The sequence below is a fragment of the Panulirus ornatus genome, chromosome 59 (genome assembly GCF_036320965.1).
Source record: "Panulirus ornatus isolate Po-2019 chromosome 59, ASM3632096v1, whole genome shotgun sequence".
Taxonomy (NCBI): Eukaryota; Metazoa; Arthropoda; class Malacostraca; order Decapoda; family Palinuridae; genus Panulirus; species Panulirus ornatus.
Window position 1 is genome coordinate 15,624,647 of NC_092282.1, and position 19,340 is coordinate 15,643,986.

The 19,340-nt window shown below is 40.4% G+C and overlaps 2 protein-coding genes across 6 annotated transcripts in view; one reads left to right on the forward strand and one right to left on the reverse strand.

Annotated features, from left to right (window-relative positions):
* Positions 1-4,793, reverse strand: part of LOC139767130 (uncharacterized) — a 273,906-nt gene extending 269,113 nt beyond the window's left edge. For 2 of the 5 annotated variants that reach the window (XM_071696149.1, XM_071696144.1), the window contains exon 1: positions 4,665-4,793. The gene's annotated coding sequence lies outside the window, so the exon portion shown is untranslated. The remainder of the gene's footprint in view (positions 1-4,664) is intronic. The other 3 variants (XM_071696148.1, XM_071696147.1, XM_071696145.1) reach the window with 2 other exon arrangements.
* A 5,078-nt stretch (positions 4,794-9,871) lies between these two features.
* LOC139767121 (uncharacterized) overlaps positions 9,872-19,340 on the forward strand; it is a 48,121-nt gene continuing 38,652 nt past the window's right edge. Inside the window, 1 exon segment of the mRNA XM_071696130.1 lies at positions 9,872-10,136. Coding sequence (XP_071552231.1) covers positions 9,906-10,136 — 231 coding nt within the window. The 5' untranslated portion in view covers positions 9,872-9,905.

Below are 19,340 nucleotides of genomic sequence, written 5' to 3' on the forward strand. Positions count from 1 at the left end.
GCCACCAGCGCTGTGTCATCAGCGAACAACAACTGACTCACTTCCCAAGCTCTCTCATCCCCAACAGACTTCATACTTGCCCCTCTTTCCAAAACTCTTGCATTTACCTCCCTATATATATATATATATATATATATATATATATATATATATATATATATATATATATATATATATATATATATATATGCATAATCATACTTGCTCACCTTCATCCATTCCCAGCACCACAAGAAACAGCATCACATGCATTAGTGAGGTAGGGTCAGGAAAGAGACGAGGAAAGGCCACATCTGCTCACACTCATTCTCTAGCTGTTATGTGTAATGCACCAAAACCATAGCTCCCTATCCACATCCAGGCCCCAAAGACCTGGCCATGGTTACACCAAATGTTTCACATGCATTGGTTCAGTTCATTCAATTCTATCTCCATATCCCCACGTGTCCCATTTTTGTATTTCAATTTCTAGAAGAGGAAACAGAAGAAGGAGCAAAGTACAGAATGTTCATCCTCATCGAAGGCTCAGCTTGGGGTGTCTGAATGTGTGTGGATGTAACCAAGGTAAGAAGAGATGAGAGACAGGTCATATGTTTGAGGAAAGAAACCTGGATTTCCTAATTAATGGTGAAATGAGGCACAAAGGAAAAGGGGAGGAATGGTTTGGAAAAGTCTTGGGAGTAAATTCAGGGATTGGTGAGAGAACAAGAGTTGAGGGAGGAGTAGCACTACTCCTAAAGCAGAAGTTGTGGGAGTGTGTGATTAAGTGTAAGGAAGTATATTCTAGATTGATATCGATAAAACTGAAAGTGGATGGCGAGAAATGGGTGATTAATAGTGTTTATGCACCTGGCTGTGAGAAGAAAGATTGTGAGACAAGTGTTTTGGGAGTAGATGAGTGAGTGTGTCACTAGTTTTGTTGCACAAGACTGGGTATTAGTAATGGGTAATTCTAATCTGAAGGTAAGTAACGTGGCAGTTGAGGGTATAATTGGAATGCACAGGGTATTCAGTGTTATGAATGAAAATGGTGAAGCACTTGTGGAGTTGTGTGCTGAAAAAAAGACTGGTGACTGGGAATACCTGGTTTAAACAGAAAGATATACACAAGCATATGCATGTGATAAGTAGGAGAGATGGTCAGTGGGCATTATCAGGTTCCTTATTAATTGATATAAATGTAAAAGAGAAACTTGTGGATGTAAATGTGCTGAGAGGGGCAGGTGGTGGGATGTCTGATCAATATTGTGTGGAGGTGAGGGTGAAGGTTTGTAGAGGTTTTTGTAAAGGAGACAAGGTCAGGGAGAAGAGAATGATGACAGTAAGCTTCGAAAGTTGGCTTGTGTCAAGAAATATCAGCAGAGACTGTGTGTAGAATGGCAAATGAAGAAAGCAAATGAAGCGAGGGGAGTGGGTGAGGAAAGGCAGGTATTTAGGAAAGCAGTAATGGTATGTGCAAGAGATACCTGGGGCATGCAAAAGGTGGGAGGTGGGCAGATCAGAAGGGATAGTGAGTGGTGGGATAAAGAAATAAAGTTGCCAGTGAATGAGGAAGAGAGACATTTGGCAGGTACTTACAGGGGTGCTAATGATTGGGAGATGTATAAGAGGAAGTGACAGGAGGTCAAGAGGAAGATGCAGGGTTTGAAAAAGAGGGCAAATGAGAGATGGGGTGAAAGCATATCATTAAACGTTAACGAGAATGAAAGATGTTTTGGATGGAGGTAAATAATATGCAAAAGACAACAGAACAAATGGAAATGCCAGTGAAGGGGCAAAAGAGGAAGTGATAACAGACACTGATGGAGTGATAAGTTTGAAGGATTGTTAAATGTATTTGATGATAGAGTAACAGATGTAAGGTCTTTTGGTTGGGGTAATATGCGAAGTGAGAGAGCCATAAAAAGTGGTTTGGTGTAGAGAGAAGAGGAGGTGAAGGCTGCGTGGAAGATGAAATGCAGCAGGAGCTGATAGTACTGCAGTTGAATTTATTAAGAAATGGGGTGACTGTGTTGTTGACTGGTCGGTAAAGATATTCAATGTATGCATGGATCATGGCGAAGAGTAGAGGGAGATGTTGCTCTGTCAATGATTACTGCAATGGAATCAGAAGCAAAACTATGCACTAAAAACAGAGAAGAAAAAAATCAAAGGAGGAAAGTTTAGTAAACTAAGACTTGTGCCACACCCAGGAAATGCTTTAGAGATTTTGAGATCCACAAAATATTCACCAAAATCCCTAAGAGAGGAGCACCAACATCAGTCATATAGAAGATCAACTTGCACCACAAAAGCCATTTTGGTGATCTGAAAGAAGGGAATGAGATACTAAGTGTTTAAGAAAGTGGAGGGTTAAGGAAAATTCTACTATCTTTGGAGAAGGTATGTGACAAGGGCAATTGTTAGAAGGGTTGGAGTAATCTCCTTTCTTCATGATCAAATGAAGAAATACATGCTTCCTTAAAGAATAAATATTTTGAATTTTTGTACAGAGTTGAAATAGGCAAACAAGGAACAGAGGTAGCTCAGAAGCAAATTCCTTTACGACAAAGGGTATCCATATGCATCACTGTTGCATACCTATCACCATGTTAGGCAGTGAAAACATTAACCTTACTTAGGTGACTTTAGGTTAGATCTTAAACCAGACAGTGATTTACCTGTACAAAATGTATAAGTGAGGTCCTATCCACTTTGTCAGCTACATCTAAGAATGGTGAATGAATAGGGAAAGTGCAGTAACTGGATGTCAAGTTCATTTTTACATATGAGATTCTTCATCTCTAGCAGAGTACACTGCTTTCTGAAAACTTTTTCAGAAATAAGAAATAATATAGGAAAATATATTGCTTACCACAGTTTATCATAGTGCAACATCCAAACAGGATATCACCAAAGATCACAAGCACTAAATCGTGCAGTAATGGTACATCTTTAAAAAAGCTCTGCAACACTTATCTCTTCAACAGGATTTTCACTTTAGTATGTGTTTTATTCTTTATAGTGTATATCCAACATAGAATATCAATAAACCCATCACAGTGGACTGGACAATGAAACAAGATGATCACGTGATGTCATATCAAACGTTTTCATACATAACACACAAAAATATGCAATTGGAAAGTGCAAGTCAAGAACTGTAAAGGAGGGAAAAAGAATCCAAAACCTTATAAATAAAAAAAAATTCTGGGGGGAAGAAACAATAAAAAAAACTGCAGGAAAACTAAACCAAAATGGGAAAACAAACCTTACCAAAATGGAAAACCAAAGGGCAATGCCTCTTAGCTTCGGATCACAGTCACAGCAAAGATTAGGTTGGTTTAAGTTCAATCATATGAAAGACTTGATATGTTTCTTGAGCTGTAGCTTTTTACATTCAAACACATAAAGTATCTAAATTCCCTTTTGTATTTACTTCACTAAATAGGCAAATTCTGCCACAGGAATGGCTTGATTTTTTTCTGATGTCTAAAACCCTATCCTAACCAGGATCTACTCATCTTACTAACCCTTGGTAAAAATTATTAGCTTTAGTCTCATTTCAAGAAAATCTGGAAGACCAGCACATTCATGAAATCCTTATACTCAGTGGTACCATAGTAATTTAAAATGATGCTGCATGATTTGAAGCATGAATTTTCATCCCACCATAATAGACAAAAAAGAGTGGGGAGGGCTAAAAAGATCAAGGTTAATGTGGAGTTATTTAAATCAAAGTGAGACACTTGTGAAAATTAAACGAAACAATGAAAACCTCACCTAACCTCCCCTAACAGGTGGGATATTTTATAGATACATACCATCAGTAATGTGAAGTGCTGTTGGAGATCATGTAGTATGAATGACTGTCAAAAGGGTGGGGAGCATTCGGCAGTTGGAGCAATGATGAAACATGGGTATGTATATTTCAAGAACAGCACTGAAAATTACAATAAAGATTTCAGCTGTTAGGTAAGGTTTTCACAGGTTCCACTGGTTACTAAAAATATTTCACCTGATCTTTGCAGCCCTCTCATATATATCCTACTCACTGCAAGATGAAATAATAATGCTATAAATCATGCAATCCTGTCACTTCTAATAAGAGTAAGGAGTCCACTTAATGCTTCTTGCTATTCAATAAGCTCCTTCTGTGGTGTTCCTAAAGTAAAATCTTACCCTAACTATTCCTTCTCTACAGCGCCTTGCCTACTTTCAGATATGACTTACGATCCTGAGCTAATAAGATTTCCATTCCAAGCAATAAAAATACATTGGTGCACATTTTCAAGAAGTATATACAAACCATGCGGGGCTCTAAATTCCAGTCTTTTCTTATAACAAACCCGGTAGCACCCACTGTTTCAAATAATCTTAATATCAAAAGACAATTCTGAAGAAAGTTAACTGTGCAATAATAAAACTTCAAAACTTTCAAAAACACGAAATGGTGTACTTTTCCTTATCGCAATTGGTACAGATACTATCAATGTTAATCTCAGACGATGTTTAATGTCAATACTATTAATACATGTAAGGAAATTCTAACACGAACAGTTTTCCAGTACACAAACTTTGATTCGGCTCCCTTCCTCTACAGCCGTATGTTACCTTGTTACATCTGTGTGAGTCCTGTCTTTTGACATCATGTAGTTAATTCTTTTACAGGAAGCAGAACTTACCTTGATATTTTGGTCTATTATGATAAAAAGGTAAGGAACACTGTATACGGTGCTAACTGGACGGGACGTTATCCACAAGTGATCAACAGGTTGACAGGCTCTTCCCCAGTGCCAAGCTAGCTCATCCGCTACTGATAAAAAAAGCAGAGATAATGATCATATTATCAGATTTTTATCGCTAAGATTTATTCAAAGTTGTGAACCATTACTGAAAAAATCTTACACGACTTATTCAACTTTCATTTCTTGAATCTAAGAAAAAAAAGTATAATATATTATTTTCAGGCTAACACGAATGTCCAAATAGTAAATATAAACATAAGACAGGATGACAGCAGAAAGGATTTCTTCACCAAGGGGAAAAGTCACTTGAGGAAAATATAGGATATTGCCTCTCCATGCCTTTGATTAATTTGTATTATAGATTTCTGGCTTATTTACTTCTATTCAAATGATGGCCATTAATTATAACATGTATACATCTGTTATTACCTGCTGCATAGACATTATGGTACGAACTAACACCACTTTCAAATTGATATTTTCATGCTCTATGCGAAAATGTATTAAACAGTTAACAATATAGTATTCAGAGTTTCAAACAACTAAGATTTTTAAGTCGCTGCACTTGAAAGGAAGTTTCATGTTCGAGTGGTGCTTCTCGATTGTTTTGGGGCAATTTGTAGAACATTGAAGATTGTGAAGCTGTATACGATATGCAGGTATGGTGATGTATCAGATATGAATTGGGGAAATAGATTTCATTCGAGAAAAAGGTAAAATACCGTTTTGGACATTTACTTATTTGAAAGTTGACACCATGCTTTTCCGATAGTTTTTGATGTGTTTTGCACGATTCTAACTTTCAATCCTACAGAAAATGACTACATTTTGGAGATATCCTCTCTGCCCTTTTATCCGACGATAATAGGGGCCCCAGTGGAAACCGGAGAATTGGTTGGGGGGAAATCTCAAAAAGTAATGATTTCCTATAGAACTGAAGGTTAGAATCGTTCATATGGCATCAAAATTCGGCGGAAAACCAATTTCAACCAAACCAAACTTAAGCTAAAAAAAAAAGAAAACAATCCAACCAAAAAGAAAATCCGAATGCTTAATCATTGCACTCAAATAAGCAAAGAGGTAACAGAGAAGGTCCAAAGGAAGGGGAAGAAAAAAAGGCACCAAAATTAAGGGGGTTGAGTTACAGGGAAAAGCTAGAAGCCTTATAATTGTCCATTGTGGAAGAGAGAAGAGTGAGGAGTGACCTAATCACACTGACGACGTATCAGTAAACAGTTCTTTGAAAGATGTAGATACAGCGTACCAAGGGTTTAGATTAAAGTTGTTTGTCAGAAAGGATGTAAAGAAGTACTTTTATGAGTTGAAGCTGAATACAATAAACTGAATGAGTGTATAATAACCGTGGACAGCATATATAGCTTTAATAAGCTGTTAGTTGAAGGGATGAGGGCGCACGGGTATAGATTTACATAGAAGTAATTACATAGCACTACTAACGGTAGGGCTATCCGCGAACTGCAGCGCCCTCCTTGCAAAACGTTAAACCTCTGAATCATCATACCTTGGATAAAACATCAACACGAAGAAACGGGTGAATTCAACTTCAATAGATAAAAAAAAAAGTGTTACGGCAAAATTTGTATAACTGAACTAGACAGAGACTATTCACAAGAATGTCAAAGTAGGTAAAAAATGAAAAAAGAAAGTGGAATGTCTTTTAAATTATCATGTGCTGAAGAATTGCCCGAAATCAGGTGAAGCGAGACAACTGCAACGTCACCCTTACTAAATGCCACACCAACACATTGCAGACTCACAGTTCATGATGATTGATGCTGAAAGTAATTCCCTGGCGCCTAGAAATTTGATGCTTTTGGTTGTAATTTTCGATAAATTTATTGATTACATCGTACAGAGACTGGTTGAACTGACAAAATGAATTGTGGACTATTTTTCACAATCGTAGAACAATAAAAAAAAATCATTGGTACGCGAGTTACGGCGAGGAAGAGGGCAAGGCAGTGGAGATCCCTCGTCCAAGTGTACGTTCCCCCAGTTATGATGACCATGAATTCATGGTCATTACCCAAGCAAGTTCAAACATAAGGAAAATCACAAAATCTCTAACTTCCTCTGTGATTAGGATCTTCCACTAATTGCATCGGCGACTCTCACACAGGGCATCTGGAACAGAGACAAGTATAACCTCGTAAGATTAGGAGTCAGACCTTGAGATAACCCTTCTTTGCATCCATCCTGTTCAAGAATTCGACTTGACTGAGCCCAGTGCACGGCACTTGCGGGGAACCTTTCGCGGTCTTATTGTTTGTGACATCCTTTTACGATGCAGTTCGATAATACGAAGTTATTGAGAAATATCAAAACGGTTCTACTCTACTTTTACTTTAAAACTTCCATTATCAAATGATTCATCGAGAGCTCAAGGTTATTCTAGATACTCGGAGTGGCATCAAAAAAGAATCACAACACCAACATGTCACAAATACGAACTAATTTACTGCCAATGAAAAATACACGATACCAGAAATCAATAATCCGAATTTAGCGATAAGAGATTGATGGTTCCGGCTCCATGCAGTAAACCTGGGGTTCTGAACCTCTTTATCGTAAACCAAAGAACCCTTAATCGGAACCTCTCTTCTTTAACCTTGTCTTCGATAGCGTTCTACAAGTTCAGATTGGAGGGTCTCAATGTGTGTGGATGTAACTAAGATGAGAAAAAAGGAGATATAGGTAGTATGTTTGAGGAAAGAAACCTGAATTTTCTGGCTCTGAGTGAAACGAAGCTCAAGGGTAAAGGGGAAGAATAGTTTGGAAACATCTTGTGAGTAAAGTCAGGGGTTGATGAGAGTGCAAGAGCGAAGAAAAAGTAGCACTACTCCAGATGCAGGAATTGTGGGAGTGTGTGATAGAGTGTAGGAAGGTAAACTCTAGATTGATGTGGGTGAAACTGAAAGTGGATGGCGGGAGATGGGTGATTATTGGTGTTTATGCACCTGGTTATGAGAAGAAAGATGATGAGAGGCAAGTGTTTTAGGACCAGTTGAGTGACTGTCAGCAGTTTTGGTATACGAGACCAGGTATTGGTGACGAGTGATTTACATGCGAGGGTGAGTATTATGGCAGTTGAGGCTATAACTGGTATGCATGTATTCAGTGTTATAAATGGTAATGGGGAGAGCTTGTCGAGTTGTGTGCTGAAAAGCGACTAGTGATTGGGAATACCTGATTTAAAAAGAGATATAGACAAGTATGCGTATGTGAATAGGAGAGATGGTTAGTGGACTTATTAAATTACTTATTAATTGATAAGCATGTGAAAGAGAGAGTTTTAGATATTAATGTGCTGAGAGGGATGCTGGTGGGATCTCTGATCACTATCTTGTTGAGGCAGAGTCGAATATTTGCAGAGGTTTTCAAAAAAGAGGAAGCAATGTCAGAGCAGAGAGTGGTGAGAGTAAATGAGCTTGGAAAGGAGATTTGTGTGAGGAAGTGCCAGCAGCGATTGACGGTAGGATGGCAAAAGGTGAAATCAAATGACGTGAGGGGAGTGAGTGAGGAATGGGAGGTATTTAGGAAAGCATGTGGCTTGTGGCATGCAAAAGAAAGATGGGGGGTGGGCAGATTAAAAAGGGTAGTGAATGATGGGATGAAGAAGTAAAGTTGCTAGTGAAAGAGAAAAGAGAGGCGTTTGGATGGTACTTGCAGGAAGGAGTGCAAAGGATCGGGAGATGTATAAGAGAAAGCGGTAGGAGGTCAAGAGGAAGCTACAAGAGTTGAAAAAGAGGGCAAATGAGTGTTGGGGTGAGAGAGTACCATTAAATCTTAGGAAGAATAAAAAGATGTTTTGAAAGGAAGGGTGATATTGTGCGATATACAAGAGAACAAATGGGAACATCGGTGAAAGGGGCAAAGGGGGAAGTGATAACAGGTGGTGATGGAACGAGGAGGAGTGACCATTTTGAAGGAATGTTAAATGTGTTTCACGATAGGGTGGCAGATGTAGGGTGTTTTGGTAGGGGTGGTATGCAAATTGAGGGAGTCATGGAGAGTGGGATAGTGAAGAGAAGAGGTGATGAAAGCCTTGCGGAAGATGAAGTGCAGCAAGGCGGTGTGAGTGGATGGTATCGCAGTTGAATTTATTAAGAAAGAGGGTGACCGTGTTGTTCGCCTCTCTCTCCAAAACTCTTGAAAAGCCGCATTGCCCTGTTCTGGAACTCGACCATAGACCCTGGGGATTCATGGGTCGCACCGCTGCAGGTGGAGGCGTTGGTGTGTGCGGTAGAGAGAAAGGAAGAGACATCTGTGTCAGTGTGTTATCCCTGGTGGACACCGTGGCCGTGTGGACGGTGTGTACTGCTATCTCTGGCTGACTGATAACCTATATACTTCACCCTCCCGAGGCGGCTAGTTACGCTCATAACCTATTTGGAGAAGACCGCACAATTTCGGAGCATAAGTGGTTTTTCTTGTTACTTAGCTGCGTTCGGGGAACAATTATTGTGAATCTAGTTCTGAGAAAATAGTGAAAAGCACGGCGGACGATAGACAGCAGCCTCGAGGGAGGGAGGGGCGTGAGTGAGTAGTGTCAACAGTCATCCTGACGTCGTGTCCGTGTGAGTTCCATCGCCTGTGGCGTAACGAACGGGAAAGTTCACCTGTTTTCAGTCTCCTAAGGCAGGCCCCCCGTAGAGGTCATTATCCTGTGGTCTTCTTATCAAAAGGTGAGTAAATGTTCTGTATAGACAGGTAATGGTTACTAACGCTGGGTTGGTGGAACCTGACCTGTAGTGGAAGCCTAGCCATGGTGGTACACGGCAAGACGCCACAACACCAACTCAGAAATACCACAGACACATCAGTGTTTTTCTATTTTCTTTTCCCCCTCCTCTCTGTTTTTGTTGTGAATATATAAGATTCCATATCATACACCTATATGATGAGTCGTATTACCAGTAATGTGCCTGTGTTGAGTTTCCCTGTACATTATATAGACGATATGGAACTGTTTGAAGCTCGCGTCATTGAAGCAGCGGCGGCTTATCAGGAAATTGGGGGTGGGGGGGACTCCCAGACACGTGTACCTCACGAAGTCACCCCCCTCTCCCCCAGCCCCCAACCAGCCACTGGTATCAACACTAGCGTTTATAATTTTTTGTAATTAACGGCAATGAGAGAGATAAGGAGCCGTTTCAGATGAACGATTTAGTCGTAGAACACTGCGTGAACTATGTCTACCTGGGGTCACCCTTCACCTGTGACGGCTCTGTGTCCTCGGCTGTATGGACTCACGCTGAAAGAAAACTGTCCCATGTGTTAAAGTATGTATCATTCCTCAAGAAGAATAACGACATCCCATTTATTGTTAAACGACGAGTCCTTGATGCTGCCATGATGTCGTCCTTACTGTATGGATGCGAGTCTTGGGTAGGTGCTGATATCAGACCTGTTATTAAACTGTATAATTGGGCCATAAAACAACTACTAGGGGTCAGGAAGACTACATCAAATTCGGTATGCTATGCGGAAGCTGGATATCCTTCACTCCCAGATTTGATTAAGTTTAAACAGCACAAGTTTTTCAGCAGTATGTGATCCCAAAGATCAGATATGCCAGATGATCCCCTAACACTTTCCATCCGTGTTATAACCAGCGCCAATACACACATGGGGAAACATATTCAAAATTTCATTGATAACCGCCCTCCTGACCTCACTTCCTTAATTAAAAATGTACATAACGCAATTGAAAATTCCAGCTCCTCAAGGTGTATCATATATAAAGAGCTCAACCCAGGTTTGTCTGTACATGACTTATACACTAAAAAAACATCTGATACCGTGTAAGCGGCCACAGTTTAAGTGTTGAAACAGGTCGCTGGAATAGAAGGGGACGTGGCCGTATACCTTTTGAAGAATGTGTGTGTATATTGTAGTGGAGGTGTACAAACTGAGAGGCATGTGACTGAAAATTGTTCTTTGACACTGAACATCAGACATATGTATAACTTCATAAGATTAGAGGACCTTTTTGCACCTGATTTTCCCCATGATACATGTTGTGAAATAATTTTTAAGATATTAGAAATGTATGATTAAATAACTTTAAGATAATATTCTGTGGACTACATTATCAACATTAAAAGTGGATTTAGTGATTATTGTTACTTTAGATTTAATGTTTAATTGTATTTATGTATGCTTAATGTCAATCTTATCTTGTTGTGGTCAATAAACTATCTATCTATCTATCTATCTATCTATCTGTGTGTGTGTGTGTGTGTGTGTGTGTGATCACTTATTATGATTATCATTTGTGTGTTACGGGGAGAGAGTTTTACACTAATGTTGCTCCGACTCTTAACTTTGTAGGTATGTCGTATATCAACTCCTATACTAACACACACACACACACACACACACACACACACACACACACACACACACACAACGCAGCCTAAGCCAGGCACCAATTTACAGAACGACCGCAAAGGAGGATGAACACCTGGGTTGGGTGTAAACCGACTGCCACGACCAGGCGCGACCCGAGATCTTGACAACAGTACAAATATGGAACACCCTCGGTTCCCTCGAAGCCTCATAGCGCTCAGGAAGGCTTCAGTCATCCATCGATGTACAAAATAAACCATGTTTAGTTGGCTCAGTTAATCTTCTAAAAAAAAAAAAAGATAAGAAATACATCCCTCAGACACCAAAAACAATGCACACCCACATTCATTGAAAAAAAAAAAAAATAACTATCATACACCTACACACTGCAATCTCTTCTATTTCAAACTTCTCTTGCTCCACCTCTTCATCCTCTCCTCTAGTTAGACCACTGTAGTAGAAAAAAAATGAGATTCGAACCCCTACCCCCTGGCTGCCCCGTGCTGAACAATGGTCAGTAACATTAATCACTAAACCATGGAGACCCGTACGTGTGTGTTTGTGTGTATGTGGCGCACAATGTGGAAATTAGTTTATGGTGACATAAAGCAAGATTTTGCCCTGTCTAATATTGAGTCACGGTGATAATGTCATTGTATAGTACACTTTTATCTAACCTAACCTAACATGCCATAAATATGTTTGGTATGGTTAGCGAAGATTGCGCTAAATGTTGACAGTATTATCATTACACTCGACATTAGGCAGTTATCGACGTTATGCATAAAACACACACACACACACACACACACACACACACACACACACACACACTGAATGTGAACTAACTGCACTGAACATCTCATCAATAAAGAGAGAATTAGTAGCCTATCATACAACAGTGAAAAAGAGCAGACAACATGGAGCAAATTCAGAAGCTAATTTATCCTCCTGTATCATTCATTGCTCTACAGGTAAACCATACGACCGACAAGGGGGAGCAAGGTGATAGACCTTATCTCTACAACAGATGATACGGCACTATGCTCAGCGATGGAACTGATTGATAGCAAACCACAAATCGTGTTGTAGCGGTTAGCATGCTTGGGCCGAATAGGATCCAAAGTCCACCCAGTTGTTCATCCTCCCCCTAGGAACTGACATTTGCCTGGATATGTGTGTGTGTGTGTGTGTGTGCAGAGAAGTAGAGACATGGTACACATATATACATCAAAAGACAGGGTAACACGAATGTAAAACTCTTTCCCTGTATCACGCAAATGGTAATCACAGTTTCACACAAATGACCACAGCATACAACGAGAAGATGAGTATGTATAAACGTGCTACAACATCAGACTAAGCTCTTGAATTCTCACGGCAACAAAATAGGTGGGACGGTGATGATTGCAGGGGTTTTGTGATATCTTTAAGGTTGATATATATATATATATATATATATATATATATATATATATATATATATATATATATATATATAGATAGATATATATATATATATAGAGAGAGAGAGAGAGAGAGAGAGAGAGAGAGAGAGAGAGACTCATCTTAAGGCACCCAAAAGGTTAGGGCCGGTCCTGATTGAGACGTCAAGAAACAATGCGTGTAATGCAGTTCACGGCGCTTAAAGAGGAGGCATCTGCCGGATGGGGTTGGTTGATAGAATGGGTACCTAGCTCAGGCTAGAGTGTATGTCCATAGTGTTAATAAGATGGCCTTGATCAGGACTTCAATCACCGTGTCCGTTTCAGTAAACATAGAAAAAAAAAATCATCCTAAAGAAGACAAACACAACAATAGCAAAACCGTGGATACTGACAGGGCAAAGTCTGGACAAAAGCAAAATAGCAAACATTCACAAAATAGCAGGTGCAACACCAAAACACAAAGTAGGATCTAAGGTGACACTTAAACAGCATATACTAAGGAGTGAAGGCCAACGTGGACATGTACCCAAGAAGAAGTACGCGAATCAATCATGGGCTATTTGCAAAACACATGTGAAATTCTACGGCAAAGGAAAATAATGGACGCTGCTTTTCTTAACTTGCTTAGGCATTTGACAAAGTCAACCCACAGATTTTTAATAGAGAAAACAATGAAATAAAACATTAAAGGTAAGATAGGAAGATGGAGTTTTTTTTTCAGAAAATTCAAAGTAGCAGCAACCGGAACTATGTCTCATGCATATACTCTGCTGAGGGCTCCAGGAGAATGTTATAAATATAACTCCCTTATCATAGTGATGACAGACAATGACAGGGAAGTAAAAGGACCAGACGATCAAAGAGGGATACAGAATTACTTATTCACAATGTACAAATGAGCAGAAGCGAAGCTGATGCAATTTAACGGAGGTAAATTTGAGTAAATCAGTCATGGAATGATTATCCAACGCATTGATGACACCGTATAAAGTTCCATCAGGAACAATGATAGAATATGATACAAACAGCAAAGATCTGGGAGTCATAATGAAAACGAGAGACCAGAATTCAAAGTGTATATTCAATGAGTGGTATGAAAATCAGAACTTTCGCCACAAGAGACGGATAAAAACTTCTAATGTAAACATAAGTAAAATTGGAGACAATAATGTCGCAAGGTCACTAACAAAACAATCGCAGGTGGACAAGTTAGAGAGAGTTCAGTTGCACTTTACAAGCAAAACGGAGAGGATGAGACATATCCTTTTGTCATGAAAGGCTGAGAGAGTTTGATTCTAATATCACAGAAAAGAAAAATATATACATCTTACTTTAGAAATGGATATAAAATGAATGGATACAGGACTAAATCACGGACCACAGAGACTCTCAACAAGGAGAAAACAATTATCAAGTTTCCAAGAGTTTCATGAAATACACCAAACACATTTCTGGCAAGAATATACGAGAGCTTTGCTAAAATACAGATACGCTGTTCATTGCGCAGAACTCCTACAGGAAGTGCGATGATGAGTGCAAAGCGCTGGCACTGCTTTTCTTCGCAGAATCTCGTCGAACTAAGATCCTTTAGTTCCTTCATCATCTTGACCTATTTTTTGCCGTACACTTCACCATACAATACTTTTTGTTTCGCGAGTTTATATGCCTTTCCTGCCTTGTATCACAATGCTGTTATCATGCGTGTGGAGAGGGAACCTATGCTGGCAAGGCATCTTATCGCTACGGCACGTTATCTGTCCCGCCTGTCTTAGGGCCTAGAATTACCTGTATCCTGTTTTGCTAATCTACCCATCCATCTATTTCCACTTATCTGAGAGTAGGGATTCCCAACACCCGTGGCACATATCGGCCTTGTCAGTGGTATACGACGAGTAGAATCAGTAATCCACTTCTTAAGCGATGGTATTATCCATACATTTTCTCTGCTTTGAACCATACGCCAAGTATGGATACCTTCTTCGCGTTCATTCCTTGCGTGGAAGCGAAAAATACCGATTATTTCACTTGTTTTATAGCGTTGAAACATTTACAAATATTAGATAATCATGTTGATACTAGTCAGTTTAATGATCTAAAGGTATATAAGAATGGCACGTTCACCTTCAGTATGGCACTGGTATGCAGATGATCACGAGAATATCAAGCGGTGGATGAGATGAAGAAGGTTGGAAACCCTTGGTTTAAGTCTTACTCTGGCCTTGTTATTACGAATCTTCCTTACTACATTTATTGTTTCACTGATAAGGACCCTGTCTGCGGCAGTCGGCCAACAGTCAACCCAGCTGTTCATCCTCTCGTATATGTGATATTCAAGAGAAGGGCATTCATTTACCCGTGCTGTCTCAGCTACCACTAAAAAAGTAAAGGCACACATTTGCCTTTTTTCTCGTGCAGAATGATATACTTTAAAATCTTCCATCATATTTAGTAACTCCTTTATTTCTGTTCATACGGTTCTACTTTTCTGCATTTACTCAATCATACACATTTCCGTCGTTCAGCTCTACGATCTTTTCCCGGATAAGATTAGCAATTCCGTCAATCTTTACAGCTTGTGTGACTTTTTATGGTATGAACTGGCACGACTGTTAACCCCTCTCCTTATCCTTCACCCTATAACTCGACATTCATCCTTCTGAGACTCCAGTTTCTTTGCCTTTGTTATCTCCCCTACTTTACAGGAATCTTGTCTTAAATGTTACATTAATTCTCTTCGTCCAAGTTTCTCTCAAACCCTATAGTGTTCCGTTTTCTTCTTTTTTCTTTCTTCATTTTCTTTATTATCTCAGCATACCCATTGTACTACTTCCAATTTTCGTGTTACACCTCTGAATTGTCAGCATACAGGGTGCCGGCAGCCTCTACTCTCCCTGGAGCATCCACGCTCTCCTGTCCAGTCCTCAGATTGTTGTGTTCAAAGCGAGTGAGTTTCTCCCTCTCTGATCAACACTTAGTTCATTGTTTACATCTAACATCACGGCCCTTACCTCTTATTTTGCTCTATCTTCCTCATTTTCATCAAACATTCACACTTGCTTCGTTACTTCTCCCAATATCAGTTTTACTGTTTGTCTGATATTTTCTTTTTACCTCTGTGTGTTCTTATGATTACGTCAGGCATTCATTAAGCGGCCAGACACAAGGGGGAAGGATGAACCGCTGGGTTGCTTGTGAGCCAAATGCCCAAATCGAGGGGCCACTGAAGTTTATTATGGGTCGCGACGCTCACCATTGCCCTACGGCCCACCTTGCCTTCGTTGGATAAGGTGTTCGAGTATAAATTTTGCCTTCGTCAGGTAACCCAAAGCAAGATCGTTGGTGTTGCCATTTCACTTAGGACCAGCGCTCAGACCTACAGTCCCTTGCGCAATTTGAAGTGACCACGTAAGCACCCAAGTGTTCCCATGATTAGAATGCCAATTTGACCCGATTCCCTCCAGTTAGAAAAGAGCAGATGTATTTGTGACAGAGAAAAAAGTGACTTGGCTACCGTTTAAGCCACCTTAGATAGTTTTGATGAACACGACCCTTAACTATTCCGAATTACTCCATTGTTGCCCAATTGTTACCACCATTCCCCCATATATAAAAATGAGAGTAAATGTATATATATATAGAAACGAAAAGAAAAAATGGAAGAGACGTAATGTATGTGTATAGATACGGATAAAAAAAATATTATTTGGTAACATTCCAGCCCCGAGGGAAAACGAAATATTAGGTTGCCATAATGCTCCAACTAGTCCTAGATTGCCGTAATGCTCTAACTATTCCTAGGGTGCTATAATGCTCTAACTAACCCTAGGTAGCCATAATGCCCTAACTAGTTCTGGGTTGCCGTAATGCTCTAACTAGTCCTAGATTGCCTTAATGCTCTATCTAACCAAGTCAAAACAAATTTGATTGTTTTTGTATTTTCCACAATTTTTATGTCAAAGCCTCGCTGCTACAGCTCCTACCCTTATTTTGCAATAGTCTTTCCTTACTTTCCTGAATCTCTCCATTTGAGCCTCTTCTTCCTCTTCTACTGTGCTCTGACCCATTCACAGAACCTCCCGTAGGCACTGGTCCATACCCTCGTAATAGAACTCCCTCTGACAATCAGTATGTTCAAAGAACTTGGCGAGTCTCGCGTAAGAGCCCAGACTATTTGCTTCCTGTGTCCCCACTGACTCCCCTCTCGTGTCCTCCAGCACCGAATATTCAAAAACAGGCACTACGTGATCACTACATGTAATAAGAGAAACATACTTCATACGCTCTGTTTTCATGCTGCAATATGTAAAGATAAGGTTAAGTCGAGAAGGCGATCCGGATCATCTCCCCTGGTACGTATATGCTTTGTGACGTGTTGATACCGGAAGGTCTCTTGTAAGCAAGCCTTCGAGGATTTTGTCTCTCTGTGACGCATCAGTTCCCTGGGAATCTATGTGTCTCAACCAATATCGCAGTAGCAGAAATCCTCAATTATCAGTACTTTACTGTCTCCTCGGAGTAATTCGTCGCTTACATCACTACCCATACCTCCTCTCTACCGTTCAAGATATACACCTGGATCTTTGTAGTTCTTTGAAAGATCGGAAACGAACATTATTACTATACACACACCTACTACCCCACAGTAATTTTATCCTTTATGAATCATATGAAGGCACCATTTAGTGATATTTCCAGAAATTTAATGGAATCCCTTACAAAGAGGGCTAACCCCCCCCCCCCCTCCTCCATTTCTTTGTTTTCTTTGTCCCTCCTTGGTACTATGTACCACTAGGCAGAGATCAGGTTAGATTAGCGGATTACTGATGTCGCCACCATCCCAGAATGTTGGAGTTGCAGTCTTGTCTATGACCCTTCAATTTCAGCTTCCTTCCATTTGCCACGAAGCCGTCCTGCATTTATATACTGAACCTTAAGCCAAAGACACTGGCTGCGAGAGGTAGCTCTGATCTCCTTAGGTTAGAAGTGCAAGTGTTCCTCCTTCCTTCAGCCCGATCTGATTCTCTTATTTTTCTTTTCTCTTCTATCTAGTTGTCTTTTGCTATGCCTCTCTCTTTCCTCGGTCTATCACTCTTGACAAACACTACTTTGAACCCCTGTCTTTTGACAAGTTCCTTTGCTAGTTAGTTCCAGCAACTCGTGGCTGCACTCTACCAAATGTTACCCTCAGTGGCCTTCTTCTGGTGCCACGTCGGTATTTCCTCATTCTCCCAAGTTCTCTTGATTTCACCACTTGTTTGTGTTACCTCCGTCGCCTGGAGTAACATCTGGAACTTCTGCTCCTCCTCTGGCTACACTGTCCTCCTTGTTTAGCTGGAGATCTTCTCCCAAGGCCCAAATACCATCAAGGACCTCCTCTGTAAGGCTTCCCTTATCACCATAGTGACCCATCTTTCCGTTATCTGGTGCAGTCTCACAGTTACTCCCCCTCCTTATCTCCTACCTTATCTCAAGTTTGTATCTTCACCGTCGCACTGTTTTCTTGGATGATATTTGCCTCTTGAACTGTTTCTAATATTGTGCTGCAGGCCTCCTTGGCTGCCTTGATCTGACTGCAACCACAGCTTCCTCAGCGGCTCTACACAAGAGATCGTCTTCTCTGTCTGTCGCAAGGGCGCCCAAGAGGGGCTTGTGTTCATCCGTTATCTTGATCGTTTCTGCTGAGCGGTAACGTGCCACTCTAAAATCATGTCCTAGTTTTTTTTTTTTATCTATCCTTTTGCACGTGTGTACCCACACTGAGCACATTCTACATTCCTTAAAATTGGCTGCCATACCCCATCACAGCTTTGCTTATTTTGTGCACCTTTATATCTCGATGGCATTTTTTTTTTTCACTGTCCTTAACATAGAACCTCCAAATTCTTCAGCTGTCCTCTCGATACACCTCTAGTGCGTTTTCTTTGTGTACTTTTCATGGTTCGTAGTATTACTATCCATCTTCATTTACCCTGTCATCCATTGCGGTATATTCGAAGAAGCATGTTTACTTTATCTGTAGTCAGGGAGCTATCAGCTGTTTCGTATCTAATCCCCCCTCCCCCCCGGCATGATCATCCTCCCTGGGAAACTTTCAAAGTCAACACCAGTCTTCCTTTACTCTCTCATTTACGGGTTTTTTTTCCTATCTACTTCCATATATATATATATATATATATATATATATATATATATATATATATATATATATATATATATAAAGTGTTTTAGATATCTGGGAGTGGATCTGGCAGCGGATGGAACCATGGAAGCGGAAGTGGATCATAGGGTGGGGGAGGGGGCGAAAATTCTGGGAGCCTTGAAGAATGTGTGGAAGTCGAAAACATTATCTCGGAAAGCAAAAATGGGTATGTTTGAAGGAATAGTGGTTCCAACAATGTTGTATGGTTGCGAGGCGTGGGCTATGGATAGAGTTGTGCGCAGGAGGATGGATGTGCTGGAAATGAGATGTTTGAGGACAATGTGTGGTGTGAGGTGGTTTGATCGAGTAAGTAACGTAAGGGTAAGAGAGATGTGTGGAAATAAAAAGAGCGTGGTTAAGAGAGCAGAAGAGGGTGTTTTGAAATGGTTTGGGCACATGGAGAGAATGAGTGAGGAAAGATTGACAAAGAGGATGTATGTGTCGGAGGTGGAGGGAACGAGGAGAAGTGGGAGATCAAATTGGAGGTGGAAAGATGCAGTGAAAAAGATTTTGTGTGATTGGGGCCTGAACATGCAGGAGGGTGAAAGGAGGGCAAGGAATAGAGTGAATTGGATCGATGTGGTATACCGGGGT